This window comes from Salmo salar, chromosome 27 (genome assembly GCF_965601325.2).
Source record: "Salmo salar chromosome 27, fSalSal1, whole genome shotgun sequence".
NCBI lineage: Eukaryota > Metazoa > Chordata > Actinopteri > Salmoniformes > Salmonidae > Salmo > Salmo salar.
Genome location: NC_138317.1, coordinates 4,538,175 through 4,554,402, shown reverse-complemented (window position 1 = coordinate 4,554,402; position 16,228 = coordinate 4,538,175). Strand labels below are relative to the sequence as shown.

Here is a 16,228-nt window from a genome sequence, read left to right as displayed (position 1 = left end):
CAGGTGATTATTTTTGTTTTTATCATGAACAGTTGTATAAGATGAGAAAAAAAGAAGGGACCCACACACTGCTCTTGATAGTATCACTGATCTTTAATAAGCTTTACGTATCGGCCTCACGGCCTTCATCAGAGCTTATGTGAGTTTTTTTTAAATTAGCACCCTTATGTTGACCTAGCCCCACCCACATCCGTTCCACTCATCGAATGGGGTTGGAGGCGACGGAAAAACAAATAAGTGCTACCAAATATAACAATATGCATTTCATAAATATTTGAATAAAGTGTGTACATAAAACGTATTAAACATGTCTGTGTGGGTTCCTTCTTTTTTTTCTCATCTTATCCAACTGTTCATGATAAAAACATTTTTTATTACTCTGCCATTTTTTAAGTCTTGCCCCGCTCCGTCCTTGACTTTTCCTAAATAAGTCTATATAACACACTGCCGTTGTTAGAATCTTAAATCACAAACAGAACTGGAGTTTTAACCAGTTTTAGGAGGGCGTGTCATTTTTTAAAATGTTTTTTCCCCCGTTGCCCCTCGTTCTCCCAAAAGTTGGGCCTTCTCCGCTCCTTCTTCACACAGTTGAGAGTGCAGTGCCCATCTGATATTGAGCCTGATAATTGCCTCGAAACTGAACCTAAACTATACCGAAACTACACTGCACAAAAATATAAATGCAACATAAAATGTTGGTCCCATGTTTCATGAGCTGAAATAAAAGATCCCAGAAATGTCCATACCCACAAAAAGCTTATTGCTCTGAAATGTTTGTAAAAAATTGTAAACAAATTTGTTTACATCCATGTTAGTGAGCATTTCTCCTTTGCCAAGTTAATCTGTCCACCTGGCAGGTGTGGAATATCAAGAAGCTGATTAAACAGCATGATCATTATACAGGACAATAAAAGGTTACTCTAAAATGTGCTGTTTTGTCACAGAACACAATGCCACAGATGTCTCAAGTTTAGAGGGAGCGTGCAATTGGAATGCTGACTGCATTCCACACACACACACTGACCAAAAAGTTATTTTGTTGGCATTTACGTATGTCCCCATTACCAGTAAAACATCATCAAAACCTATTTCTTTCACTTACTTGCTATGCTGTTTCATTGTTCAGTCGTTTCATTCTCAACCAGGATTTCATCATACATGTCAAGCAGTAAAGTTTCAGCTCTGTCTGTCCGTCGCATCTTCTGTTGTGGGTCATCTTCCTCGGTGTGCACTGTCACTCTGTCCGTTTCCATCTTGTCCATCTGTGTCTGTAACATTTCACGTAAACCCTGTTTGTCTGCATCGAAGTAGCGGTCCCTGTACTTTGCATCGAGAATGGTGGCGACCACAGTAAAGAGGCTCAGAGAGAATGCCACGAATTGCTTGTTCACAGCCTCTAGTAGAGTACTTTTGCTTGTAGAGTTTCAATGCCATGACGGAGGGTATCACGTCTGCTGCAGACGCAGTTGATGAGCTTATTTCTCCAGTCAGTTGTTTGAATGGAGCTAGGTGTGTGTTCATGTTTCAAACATGTTCTCAAATGCCATAGAAATGGCCGCAGCGGTATGAGAACCAGCACATTCTGGAGCATGCAATACGGCTTTCCTCAGTACGAAATCCTCATCGACCCACTCTGCTGTCAGACTCAGCATGCTCATGGGGCTGACATCGCTGGTCCAAATGTCAGTCGTGAAGCTAATAGCAGTGATGCCCATAGCAAGTAGCTCATGGATGTGTATTTCAACAATACTGTGTAACTCCGGTAGGGCAACATCTGAAAAATCGCCTACTTGGTAGTGTGTACCGGGGCTCGAGGTGCTGACCCGGTTGGCAAAAGCGAACATCATCAACGACAGAGAACTGTTGATTGTCAAGGGCAATGAATTCCATTATCTTGGCGTTAATGGATTTCACCTTTTGAATTGTCTCACTGAACTGTTCTTACTCTTTCAAATGACTGCTCGACTTGAACTTGTGTAGTTGTTGGAAGCACTTAGTTTGTTCTGATTTTGTTCTAAGTAGGGGCTGAACGTCTGGGGGTGACGCACTTTCAAATGAGTAATTAGGTTTGTGGTATTGAAAGATTTCACTTTCTCCCCTCGGGAAATAAAAGCAGCACAAACATTGCATTTGGCCTTTTTGTTATCTTCCTTTGACACTTCAAAATAGATCCACAAAACAGACATTGTGGGCTAGGTTTGGAATGCTGTGTTGCACGTGTAGCGCTGTATTTTCCGTGGCGTCATTACGTCATCTACCTATGTTATATACAGTTGAAGTCGGAAGTTTACACAAGCCGCTCCTGCGTTGTCTTGGCTGTGTGCTTAGGGTCGTTGTCCTGTTGGAAGGTGATCCTTCGCCACAGTCTGAGGTCCTGAGCAGGTTTTCATCAAGGATTTCTCTGTACTCTGCTCCATTCATCTTTCTATCGATGCTGACTAGTCTCCCAGTTCCTGCCACTGAAGAACATCTCCACAGCATGATGCTGCCACCACCATGCTTCACCATAGGAAGGTTAGGGCTAGGTTTAATGCAAATGCTATTGTGTTATTTGAAATAAAATACAAATCATATTCTAATGTTACCCAAACCCTTCATAAACACAACCAAATGATTATTTTTGCTACGGCATGTATTAATTACACTGTTAGAATGTTGCAGTCAGACTGACTGCCCATTAGCTTGAAGGGGGGGTGTGTGTGTGTAAGTAAAATCACTATAATTAAATGGTAGATATACCATTACTTGTTACTTCTGTGAACTTTCACTATTCTCCTTCATGAGGAAGATACATTTGAAAATATCTTAGATATGTGGGTTTTTGGTAACAGAATTACAAGGCAGTATTTCTTAAACTTACAGAAGACAAATTATTTATCCCAAACTAAATATGAGTGTTATTAGTTGGCAAGGGTATTAACTTCAACATTATTGTTTTTTATGTATTCTTGATGTATTTCTAATACCATTTAAGACTTTTTCTGGTAGATGTTTTGTAAGACCCTTTTCATCTATTTGACTAGAAATCAAGCCTTTTCTTATTCCAAATTGTAGGATAAAATATTGTGTATGTAAACTCAGCAAAAAAAGAAACATCCTCTCACTGTCAACTGTGTTTATTTTCAGCAAACTTAACATGTGTAAATATTTGTATGAACATAACAAGATTCAACAACTGAGACATAAACTGAACAAGTTCCACAGACATGTGACTAACAGAAATGGAATAATGTGTCCCTGAACAAAGGAGGGGTCAAAATCAAAAGTAACAGTCAGTATCTGGTGTGGCCACCAGCTGCATTAAGTACTGCAGTGCATCTCCTCCTCATGGACTGCACCAGATTTGCCAGTTCTTGCTGTGAGATGTTACCCCACTCTTCCACCAAGGCATCTGCAAGTTCCCAGACATTCCTGGGGGGGAGGGGGGAGGGAAATGTCCCTAGCCCTCACCCCTCACCCTCTGATCCAACAGGTCCCAGACGTGCTCAATAGGATTGAGATCCGGGCTCTTCGATGGCCATGGCAGAACACTGACATTCCTGTCTTGCAGGAAATCACACACAGAATGAGCAGTATGGCTGGTGGCATTGTCATGCTGGAGGGTCATGTCAGGAAGGGTACCATATGAGGGAGGAGGATGTCTTCCCTGTAACGCACAGCGTTGAGATTGCCTGCAATGACAACAAGCTCAGTCCGATGATGCTGTGACACACCGCCCCAGACCATGATGGACCTCCACCTCCAAATCGATCCCGCTCCAGAGTACAGGCCTCGGTGTAACGTTCATTCCTTCGATGATAAACACGAATCCGACCATCACCCAAGGTAAGACAAAACCGCGACTCGTGAGTGAAGAGCACTTTTTGACAGTCCTGTCTGGTCCAGCGATGGTGGGTTTGTGCCCATAGGCAACGTTGTTGCCGGTGATGTCTGGTGAGGACCTGCCTTACAACAGGCCTACAAGCCCTCAGTCCAGCCTCTCTCAGCGTATTGCGGACAGTCTGAGCACTGATGGAGGGATTGTGCGTTCCTGGTGTAACTCGGGCAGTTGTTGTTGCCATCCTGTACCTGTCCCGCAGGTGTGATGTTCGGATGTCCCGATCCTGTGCAGGTGTTGTTACACGTGGTGTGGTCGGCCACTGCGAGGATGATCAGCTGTCCGTCCTGTCTCCCTGTAGCGCTGTCTTAGGCGTCTCACAGTACGGACATTGCAATTTATTACCCTGGCCACATCTGCAGTACTCGTGCCTCCTTGCAGCATGCCTAAGGCACGTTAATGCAGGGACCCTGGGCATCTTTCTTTTGGTGTTTTTCAGAGTCAGTAGAAACGCCTCTTTAGTGTCCTAAGTTTTCATAACTATGACCTTAATTGCATAACGTCTGTAAACTGTTAGTGTCTTAACAACGTTTCCACAGGTGCATGTTCATTAATTGTTTATGGATCATTGAACAAGCATAGGAAAGTGTTTAAATTCTGAAGTTATTTGGATTTTTATGAATTATCTCTGAGAGACAGGGTCCTGAAAAAGGGATGTTTCTTTTTTTGCTGAGTTCATGTATGTATGTACAGTTGAAGTCGGAAGTTTACATACACCTTAGATAAATACATTTAAACTCAGTTTTTCACAATTCCTGACATTTAATCCTAATAAAAAAATCCCTGTCTTAGGTCTGTTAGGATTCCCACCTTATTTTAAGAATGTGAAATGTCAGAATTAGAGGTCGACCGATAATGATTTTTCAACGCCGATACCGATTATTGGAGGACCAAAAAAGGCCGATACCGATTAATCATCCGATTTTATTTTATTTTTTTATTTATTTTTTTTATAAAAAAAATAAATAATAATAATAATAAATAAATAAATAAATTTTTTTTTAAATGAAATAAAATACAAATATATATAAATAAAAACAAATATATATTTATTTGTAATAATGACAATTACAACAATACAATACTGAATGAACACTTATTTTAACTTAATATAATACATCAATAAAATCAATTTAGCCTCAAATAAATAATGAAACATGTTCAATTTGGTTTAAATAATGCAAAAACAAAGTGTTGGAGAAGAAAGTAAAAGTGCAATATGTGCCATGTAAGAAAGCTAACGTTTAAGTTCCTTGCTCAGAACATGAGAACATATGAAAGCTGGTGGTTCCTTTTAACATGAGTATTCAATATTCCCAGGTAAGAAGTTTTAGGTTGTTGTTATTATAGGACTATTTCTCTCTATACGATTTGTATTTCATATACCTTTTACTATTGGATGTTCTTATAGGCACTTTAGTATTGCCAGTGTAACAGTATAGCTTCCGTCCCTCTCCTCACTCCTACCTGGGCTCGAACCAGGAACACATCGACAACAGCCACCCTCGAAGCAGCGTTACCCATGTAGAGCAAGGGAAACAACTACTCCAAGTCTCAGAGCGAGTGACATTTGAAACGCATTTGTGCGCACCCCGCTAACTAGCTAGCCATTTGACATCGGTTACACCAGCCTAATCTTGGGAGTTTATAGGCTTGAAGGGGTGGGTATAATTTGTGGAACGTTCCAACAGGAATCTGTTCCCAACAAGTTTACATACACTCAATTAGTATTTGGTAGCATTGCCTTTTAAATTGTTTAACTTGGGTCAAACGTTTTGGGTAGCCTTCCACAAGCTTCCCACAATAAGTTGGGTGAATTTTGGCCCATTCCTCCTGACAGAGCCAGTGTAACTGAGTCAGGTTTGTAGGCCTCCTTGCTTGCACAAACTTTTTCAATTCTTCCCACAGATTTTCTATAGGATTGAGGTCAGGGCTTTGTGATGGCCACTCCAATACCTTGACTTTGTGGTCCTTAAGCCAATTTGCCACAACTTTGTAAGTATGCTATTTTCATGGGAAAATCAAAAGAAATCAGCCAAGACCTCAGCAAAAAAATTGTAGACCTCCACAAGCTGGGTTCATCCTTGGGAGTAATTTCCAAACGCCTGACAGTACCACGTTCATCTGTACAAACAATAGTGCACAAGTATAAACACCATGGGACCACGCAGCCGTCATACCGCTCAGGATGGAGACGCATTCTGTCTTCTATAGATTAACGTACTTTGGTGCGAAAAGTACAAATCAATCCCAGAACAGCAAAGGACCTTGTGAAGATGCTGGAGGGAACAGGTACAAAAGTATCTATATCCACAGTAAAATGAGTCCTATATCGACATAACCTGAATGGCCGCTCAGCAAGGAAGAAGCCACTCCCCCAAAACCACCATAACTAGACTTTTTAAGCCATGGATTTTTAATCCCGTAATATTATTGTTGGGTCTAATTTTAACAGCTAACATTTCGATGGCAATGATAAATAGATATGCCGATAGTGGACAACCTTGTTTTACTCCTCTTGACAGTTATCTTTATATATACCACTTGGATCCTGTTTCAGTAGTAATGAAATCAGACCTTCTTCTTGCGTGTCCGATAATCTACCGTTTTTATATAGGAGTGATTAAAACATGCTAATAATGGTCTTCTGAGTATATCAAAAAAGTTTGGTATACTTCCTTTGGTATGAAATCCAGCTCTCTGTTTACTTGTATTATTGGACATCCTGCAAATCACCAGCAGAGGGCGACCATTTTGAATCCATTTTCACATTCACTCTGTTGGTGGCCTCGGCTTCCAGGCCTGTATTCAGTATGAAAAAATGTAGTGTAACGTTCAATTAAACAAAAACGGTGCTGTAGTGAACGACCTGGGTGGGTTTGGGTTGTAGGTTCAAAATGCACTGCTGCCCTTTAAATATGCCACTCATTTTCGTCAAGGCACACCCACAGAACTGAGCAAACGGATCTCAAAGTCCATTTTTAAGAGGCATACAAGAACGTTTTGGGGTAACGTGACGTTCAGTACAAACCATTCTGCAATGTAGCAAGTGAACTGAATGCACCCCATGTCTCACTCACCTTGTTCTCTAGAGCCTGGGGAAGATAGGTATGAATGGAGTGCTGATTGCTAGTGGCTCAGAAGTAAAAACATTTTTTAAACAACCACCCCTTCCATCCCTCTTCAGAAGCCAAAATTATCTAGAGTATGCTCATTTACAGTGCTAGCATACTATACTTTTGAAAATTGATATTTATGAAATAGTTTTTATTTTGTATATAATTTGGTTGAAATGACACTACTCCATGTCGGTATCAATGAAAATGATTTGCTTTCAGTTTAGATTCTCTGCCTCTGTTTGAACGTGCCTATTCCAATTGTTGGGAGGGGCAAAGGTCTTAGATGCACCAAAGATGGTGGATAAATTCAAGATGAATGACTGAAGCCGTTTAACGTTGGTCGCATTCCCCTGCTCCGATATTGCGTGCAGCGTATTTATGCATGCAAAATCTGAGCAGGGAAACGTGATCAATATCTGGCATGCTCATGTGAGAGAGGGAACAGCTTGCTCTGTCCTACTTATTGGTTGCGGTCCCCTGCTCAGACGTTGTCATCGACTGACAGATTGCTAATAAATATGTGGTTAGCTGATATGTAAAATACATATCCAGGTGTTGTAAGATCTGGCAGGTGTCAGCAACGTGAGCAGAGGAATGTGCCCATTGTTCCCTGCTCGTGAGATATCTCGCTCTGGGACACCTCCTCCACGGGTTGGGGGCAATAAGCAAACCAGAGCGGCCCCGCCCCTATCAGGAAAAAATTAGGGAGCCGGATGTCTCACTTTCTCTTCAGTCTCTGTTTACATTCCACCTTCTTTAAGCCTATTTCTGAAAAGGTCTTCTATAGGCATTCATACCGAAGTTAAGGTGAAAGCCTGGTAGAGGCTACTCTGAGAATCCAGTTTAAGCATTCCAACTCTAAAAGTAGCAGAGATCCCACTTTGGAACTTTGATATGCTGTATATTTCAGACAGAAAACACTACTTACATTTGTTTAACGATTTATTAAAAAATACATTTCATTAGGTCTTGGGTTTACACTCTGCTCTTCCGGGGCATCTCACTGCCAGAGCAAGCCTCTATCATTTAAGATAATAAAATAACTACAGACAGTGTGCTCAATATGCTATCTCAATCTCCCTGAATGAAACAGAAGCACAGCCAAAGAGATGGAGGCTGGGGGTGGTGGTGGGCTGGAAAAATCGTATCTTTCCCGTGCCAGCCATCCTAGGATGTGTGTGGAAACTTTACATAGACCACCATGTAAAGGTAGAAGGATTCATCTAATTGGTGCAATATCAGCTGATGTCATAACCTGAGTGTGCATCCGGCATCAGGTGTTCTTTCTGAACTGGCTTCGCTTTATTGTGTGTGTGTGTGTATATATATATATATATATTTGCCAAATCAGTAAAGCTTCATATGACACCAATTTTTGCTTTGTGGAATCTATAAAACATTATGGAGTCTTATTAAAGGAGGCCTGGGTAAGGCCAAAATGTCAAATATTCCAATGTCAATTAATTATTTCTCAATTATGCTTTAAGATACAAATGTCAACAACTTCTCCTCCAAAGGACCCTCTTTTTTTTGTTGTTGATTAATTGTCATAAAAATCCTCCCAAAATTCTAGTTTTGTGAGGAATCGCCCTTCGGCAACACTTTTTACAATTCTGTGTGATGTGAATTCTGTCATTGTTCTGGGCTTGCTTCAAGTCTCTGCAAGTTTAGGTGATGAACATTTCCTGCATGTTCTTGTAGGTGCACTACAATAGTATTTTTCTCACAGAGAACAGCCTATGGAAAGTATTGAGTTAACCATACCAAACTTCCATCTTAACACCATAAGATGTACACCATGTAACCACTAGACTTTCCTCAAAATATTTAGGTTTTCAAATAAAGGATGAGTTTCTCAAACAATATGAGAGTACACTACTTTTTCTTCGAACACACTTGTTAGATCACCTACATAACTGTAACAAGGGCTTTGATAAGACTTCAGTCTGAGTACTGACTTAATTGTGGGTGCTACTTTACAGTCGAGTACACAGTGGCCGGTGTGCTTGGTACCACGCTGTTTGCAGAAGCATCAACACAAGTCACATTTTTTGATTGTTATTAAAGTTGAATTTTTTTATATGTTGATATGCTATTCAAAGACAAAATAGCTTCCGCCGTGGTAGGTTTAGGCACAAACCAGTCATCTGACACTGGACTTGATACAGGCTACTTCCTGTCAATTTGAATGTCACAGAGAACCTAAATTCATATTTTCCTCTGAAAGAAAATGTAGCAGAGTGTTCTGGAAGGATGTGTATTTGTGCAATAACCAGTGCAGCCTCGAGTCCAGACATGCAAATAGGTTCTAGCCTACTCCCAATGTTCAGTGAAACTGAAATGCTATGTCACTGTTTTATAACCTTTTTTCTCTCATGTATCTGTTGTTACCTTCACCTCACAAATCTTAGCCTGTTTATTGATTCAAACAACAGTTTTACTCCTCAATACAACAATATAGTAGTAGATTAGCCTTTTCTGTTTGGACTGCAAAATATGAAAAATAACCTTTTTCTTTGTTCTGTTCCCTCAGAATGTCTGCACATGAATGTCCACCCTGACAAAGATGCCGCTGTGAATGTGTCGTCCTCGCTGTTCCTTCCATTGGAACAGTGTTCCGTGTGCACAGTCCGTGAGAATGACACCCAGACGGCCTGTCACTCATCTCTGGCCCTGGTCCCAGATGAGGACATCACCTTGCTCTTCAACTGCACTGAACCGCCACAGAGGGCCTTTGCCATCGAGATCCACAGAAAAATTGGTGAGTCTAGAGAAACGTTGTTGTATTGGGTTTCCCTTTAGGCTGCCACCTCAATTCGATCTAACCAGTCAAAAAGACATACACCACAGACAGCTGCTTCAGAATTTGATATGCACACTGTGGGTGGTAGTTGTGTCAACAAGGATACTGCATAAAAACAGCTAAGGCCACCTTTCAAATCTAGCACTAAGGGTGAACTGTTAAGCAGGTTTTGTTTGTGTTTCTTCTCCTGTTACCTGTTATGTCCTTTTATTTTACCCAGATTGCACCAAGGACTCTTGCAGCCCTGCCACAGGTGCAGCTCAGCCTTCCCTCTTCCCAGAGTTCATTAGAACCCTCGTCTGGCACCTAAATGTGCCAGAGAAGACCGTTTTGAGTTTGGACTTCCCTAGTGACAGGCTGAAGGAGATGACTGAAGCAGAGAAGTGTCAAGATGGCTACCAGTACGCTGTAACCAGGACCAGCACTGAAGGAGAGGTCAAAACTCAGACATACTGCAGAAATGGCCTTGTGGCTCACTTAGATATACTGAGCAACGCCACGGTGTCTTTGCAAGTTCAAAACGGCGGGAAGGTGAATTCCTCTATATTCACGGCCACTGCCAAACCAATGAAGAAACGTAAGCTCTTTCAACTCTTCTGTTCATGCCTCACAATAATGTGAACCATAGACACTATATACACAAAACGATGTGGAGACCCCTTCAAATTAGTGGATTTGGCTATTTAAGCCACACCCGTTGCTGACAGGCGTATATTCAATCTCCTTAGACAAACATTGGCAGTAGAATGGCATTACTGAAGAGCTCAGTGACTTTCAACGTGGCACCGTCATAGGATGCCACCTTTCCAACCGGTCCACATACTTTTGGTAATGTAGTTTATGTACAACAAATTATATTTTGTTGAAAACAGAATGATAAATTATACTGAACAAAAATATAAACCCAACATGCAACAATTTCAAAGATGTTACAGTTTATATAAGGAAATTAGGCCCTAATCTATGGATTTCACATGACTGGGAATGCAGATATGCACTACAAAGTATGTGGACACCTGCACTTGTAGTCGGCGTTCCAAGTTCACCCTAAAGGTCTTCGATGGGGTTGAGGTGAGGCCTCTGTGCAGGCCAGTCAAGTTCTTCCACACTGATCTTGACAAACCGTTTCTTTATGGACCTCACTTTGTGCCCAGGGGCATTGTCATGCAGAAACAGGAAAGGCCTTCCCCAAACTGTTGCCACAAAGTTGGAAGCACAGAATCGTCTAGAATGTCATTTTATGCTGTAGCATTAAGATTTCCCTTCACTGGAACTAAGGGGCCTAGCCCGAACCATGAAAAACGGCCCCAGACCATGATTCCTCCTCCACCAAAGTTTACAGTTGGCACTATGCATTGGGGCAGGTAGCGTTCTCCTGGCATCCGCCAAACCCTGATTTGTCTGTCGGACTGCCAGATTGTGAAGCGCGATTCATCACTCTAGAGAAGTGAGTGTAGTGAGTGTTGCAACCAGGGACAGATTATTTTTTACGCGCTACGCGCTTCAGTACTCGCCGGTCCCGTTCTTGGAGCTTGTGTGGCCTACTACTTCGCGGCTGAGCTGTTGTTGCTCCTAGACGTTTCCACTTCACAATTACAGCACAGTTGACGGGTGCAGCTCTAACAGGTCAGAACTTTGACAAACAGACTTGTTTGAAAGGTGGCATCCTATGACAGTGCCTTGTTGAAAGTCGCTGAGCTCTTCAGTACAGGCCATTCTACTGCCATTGTTTGTCTTTGGCGATTGTATGGCTGTGTGCTCGATTTTATACACCCGTCAGCAATGGGTGTGGCTGAAATATCTGAATCCACCAATTTGAAAGGGGGTCCACATACTTTTGTGTATGTAGTGTACCTTAAAAAAATGGGCCTCACAATGGGTCTGCGGTTGTGAGGCCGGTTGGACGTACTGCCAAATTCTCAATAACGACATCGGAGGCGGCTTATGGTAGAGAAATTAACATTCAATTCTCTGGCAACAGCTCTGGTGGTCATTGTTGCAGTCAGCATGCCAATTGCATGCTTCGTCAAAATTTGAGATATCTGTGGCATTGAGTTGTGACAAAACTGCACATTTTAGAGTGGCCTTTTATTGTCCCCAGCACAAGGTGCGCCTGTGTAATGATCATGCTGTTTAATCAGCTTCTTGATATGCCGTACCTGTCAGGTGGATGAATTATCTTGGCAAAGAAGAAATGCTCACTAACAGGGATGTAAACAAATTTGTGACATTTGAGAGAAATAAGCTTTTTGTGCGTATGAACATTTCTGGGACCTTTTTATTTAATCTCCTGAAACATGGGACCAGTACTTGTTGTATTTATATTTTTGTTCAGTGTAGTTTGAGTGCTTATGTTTCAAATCTTCCTCAGAGAGCCGGATGATGTCAGTGACCCCAGAGCCAGACACTATCGTCACCATCAGCAGAGATGCCAAAGCCAAAGAGTGCAGTGTGTGTGTTGGGGAGGGGCCTACCTGTAACTCCAAAGAACTCATCCTGAAAGACGCCCACAACACCTCTGTGAAGTTCACCTGCCCACAGCCACAAGATGTCTTCAGTGTGCAGATCAACAGGGATATTGGTAAGACACCTCTGACCCATTTTCCTCGCCTCAACAGGGCCCTGACCAAACCTGATTTCTAGTAGCACTTGATTGAGCTTTCCTGGCACAATGGACCCAATAAGAGAGTTTTAAAAGTGTCAACCCTTGCTCATCAGTTAGCTTCACTAACCATGATTCCATCCACGTAGTCATACCCCATAAAAACTACATCTCAAAAGCTGGGATGGAAACTACAGGAGGTTTCGTTACAATTTTATAAATGCTCAAAGATAATTTGTTCATTAGACATGTTGGGATCTTTTTGTGTCTGTAAAATTAATTATGCGCAAATATTTATATAATAATAATCATCATCATCATATCGAAGTAAACTTGGAGTCAGGTTATGATATGTGTGTGGTCCTCCCACTACGACTTGGGAAACCATGCAGTTTATTAGGCTACAGATGAAGTAAGTTATGATGAACTTCACAGCATGGTACACGGGGATGAGCTTGATGCTCCTTTCCAATAAATATTGAGATTCTTATTCTTGTGACGTGATGATCGATGCTTGACTGCCGTTTGACAGATAAAAATATTCTCTCATCCATAATAATCTAATCATGTAGAGTAGCCTACCCGCACAGCCTGCCCGCACTGTATCTGAGCGGTAGGCTAGAGCGCATGTGCCAAGACCAGAGTAGACACATTTGCTATTTAACAGTTTTTGTGAGTTGAAAATGCGATGGAGACACATTGAGCTTTTAGATTTTTATTCAGTACATTAAAATGTAGCTTAAAAAGTACATTTTGTGAGCACTACGTTATCATGCACTGAAACAAGTTAATTTTCTTTATGCAGATTTTAGAATATTCGCATGAAAATCTGTCGCCAATTGGATGTTTTTCCTCCTCCAGATTGCACAGAGATCGCCTGCAGCGGGAACATCGTCCAGGCGGAATCCTCCCTCTTCCCAGACTTCAACAGAACCTTCACCTGGGACCTGAAGGTTCCACCTGGCCTCTCCTTCCAGCTGGACTTCCCATCACCGGGAATGAGACAGATCCCACCCTCTGAAACCTGTCCTGAGGAGCATACCTACACCATCATCACGTACCAGCGCACCGGGCCCGCCACCGTTGGCATGTTCTGCCCAGATGGCACCATCACCACGGTCCAGGTGCTGTACAAGGGCCGAGTGTCCCTGCAGGTCCCTGGGGACAGGAAGCTGGAGCCGCTGGACTTCAAGGTCACTGTTGGGCCGGAGATTAAAAGTGAGTGTCTGGCAGCTATTGGAGGAGCCATAGAAAATGAATGCCTGTTGAGGTCACTTAGGTCATCTCTATTAGCCTATATATATTCGGTTTCCCTCTATTGACAGAATTACTCATGTCATTATGCCTTATTTAACCCTCTTCCTTCCAGTGCTGGCTGTGGTAAAAGTCAACCTATCTCGTGGGGTGTCCGATACAAACTTTCTCTCAGCCAACTACCCTAGAGGTTTCTCTGACAATGACCTGATGAGGTGGGACTTCATGGTGCCCGGCATGCATAACTACACAGTTAACTTCCTGAATTACACGGCGCCTCTCTGCCGGAAGAAGAACGTGATGGTGATTTACGACAAGGAGGGAGAGGAGGTGGGCATCCAGAAGACCCTGGTGGACCCTCAGCCAACACACAGGCAGGGCAGCTTCACCATGACCTTGTTTAACTGTGAGACTGACAAGACCAAACAGGGCCTGTCCCTCCATTTCAGGATCTCGGTAATGAGGAGCGGCCATCCAGGTACAAAGACTATTGGCCATCAGAAATTGTTATATGACATGATTGTGCTGTAAGCAATCACAAATAAGATCCAAAGATGCTTATTTATTCTGTGCATGCAATCTGTTAAACCAACCTTAGACTTTTCAAAACCAATACACCACTAATATTTCCATTATAAACTTTTGGCCTAAAATTAGCCTGATCATTCAATCAAATTAATTGAGTGGTGATCAGTGACCTATTTCTCAGGATGATTGTGCCTGTTTGTCTTGTATTCCCTGGTCAGTTCTCTGCACTGTAAATCTGTCAGAGGAGGAAGGACCATTCCTCCACATTGAGAAGATGGGCTCTGACTCCCACTGTGAGATGAGGAAGGACTCTGTGGTCCAGGAGAAGATCACCGTTCCCTCAGGGAGCAAAGCAAGTCTTTCTTTCCTGGACTGTCCAAGTGAAGACGTACGTCTGACAGCCACGAAAACCATAGGTACAGGTCACATAATAAGGTGCATGAACTCACTCTGTATGCAATAATGGTGTTTAACATTTTTTTTAATGATTACCTCATCTCTGTACCCAACACTTACAATTATCTTTAAGGTCCCTCAGTCGAGCAGTGAATTTCAAACACAGATTCAACCACGAGGTTTTCCAATGAAAAGAAGGGCATCTATTGTTAGATGTAACTGAATATCCCTTTGAGCATTGTGAAGTTATTAATTTTCAGTGGTGTAAAGTACATACTTGAAAGTACTAAAAAAATACTTGAAAGTACTAAAGTATTTTTTTGGGGGGGTATCTGTACTTTACTTGACTATTTATGTTTGACTTTTAATTCACTACATTCCAAAAAAAAAAGAATGTACTTTTTACTCCATACATTTTCCCTGACACCCAAAAGTACATTTTGAATACTTAGCAGGACAGGAAAATGGTCTAATTCACACACTTATCAAGAGAACATCCCTGGTCAACCCTACTGCCTCTGATCTGGCAAACTCACTAAACACATGCTTCATTTGTAAATTATGTCTGAGTGTTGGAGCGTGCCCCTGGCTATCCGTAAATTAAAAAGATAAGAACATTTTGCTGTCTGGTTTGCTTAATATAAGGAATTTGAAATTATTCATACTTTTACTTTTGATACTCAAGTATATGTTAGCAATTACATTTTCTTTTGATACTGAAGTATATTTAAAACCAAATCATTTTAGGCTTTTACTAACCTAATTGCCAGAGTGAAAAGAAGGAAGCCTCAAATATTCAAAAAATTGCATCATGTTTGCAACAGGGCACTAAAGTAATACTGTACAAAATTTGGCCTGAATACCCTGTTATGTGTGGGGCAAATACAACACATTACTGAGTACCACTCTCTATATTTTCAAACACAGTGATGGCTGTATCATGTTATGGGTATGCTTGTAATCCTTAAGGACAGTTTTTCTGGATAAAAAATAAAGGGAATGGAGCTAAGCACTGGCAAAATCATAGAGGAAAACCTGGTTCAGTCTGCTTTCCACCAGGCCCTGGGAGATTAATTCACCTTTCAGCAGGACGATAACCTAAAACATAAAGATCATTGATCATTGTAGATCATTGACAAAAAATGACAAATCCATTTTATTCCCCCTTTGTAACACAACAAGATGTGGAAAAAGTAAAGGGGTGTGAATACTCTGAAAGCACTATGTGTAAACCATTATAACCTCTCAAGCCTTTGTGGATCTATTCCAGGATGCCAGAGTTTGGACTCATGCTCTGTGAGTGGGACTCTTCTCACGGTCCCCAAAATTCCGATGTGCCTCCCTACGCTACTACAAAGCTTCACCTGGCACCTCAACGTCCCAGTATATGGCACTGTGGATCTACTGTCCCCCACAGGAAACCTCAGGCAGTCCCTGCCAGGACAGGAGTGCAATGGGAGTGTCTCCCTTCACATAGCCGAGGGTGATGGGTCCTCCATTGGCTACTTCTGCTCCGAAGGCATCATTCGCAAAGTCCAAGTGCACTCCAACGTCTCTGTCACTGCCACAGCCAAGGACCTTAGCCTGATTCAAGGGCCTTTCCTCAATGTGTCCTTCAGTGACGAAATCTCAGGTATGCTAACTAACCG

At 41.9% G+C, this 16,228-nt stretch overlaps 1 protein-coding gene across 3 annotated transcripts in view; it reads left to right on the top strand.

Annotated features, from left to right (window-relative positions):
* The window catches only part of cdcp1b (CUB domain containing protein 1b), a 28,907-nt gene that overhangs the window by 7,740 nt on the left and 4,939 nt on the right, over positions 1-16,228 (top strand). For all 3 annotated transcript variants that reach the window (XM_082970321.1, XM_082970320.1, XM_082970319.1), the window contains 7 exons: positions 9,530-9,757; positions 10,020-10,376; positions 12,171-12,380; positions 13,263-13,619; positions 13,771-14,133; positions 14,402-14,599; positions 15,850-16,212. In XM_082970321.1, the coding sequence (XP_082826447.1) occupies positions 9,541-9,757; positions 10,020-10,376; positions 12,171-12,380; positions 13,263-13,619; positions 13,771-14,133; positions 14,402-14,599; positions 15,850-16,212 (2,065 nt within the window). In that variant the 5' untranslated portion in view covers positions 9,530-9,540. The remainder of the gene's footprint in view (positions 1-9,529; positions 9,758-10,019; positions 10,377-12,170; positions 12,381-13,262; positions 13,620-13,770; positions 14,134-14,401; positions 14,600-15,849; positions 16,213-16,228) is intronic.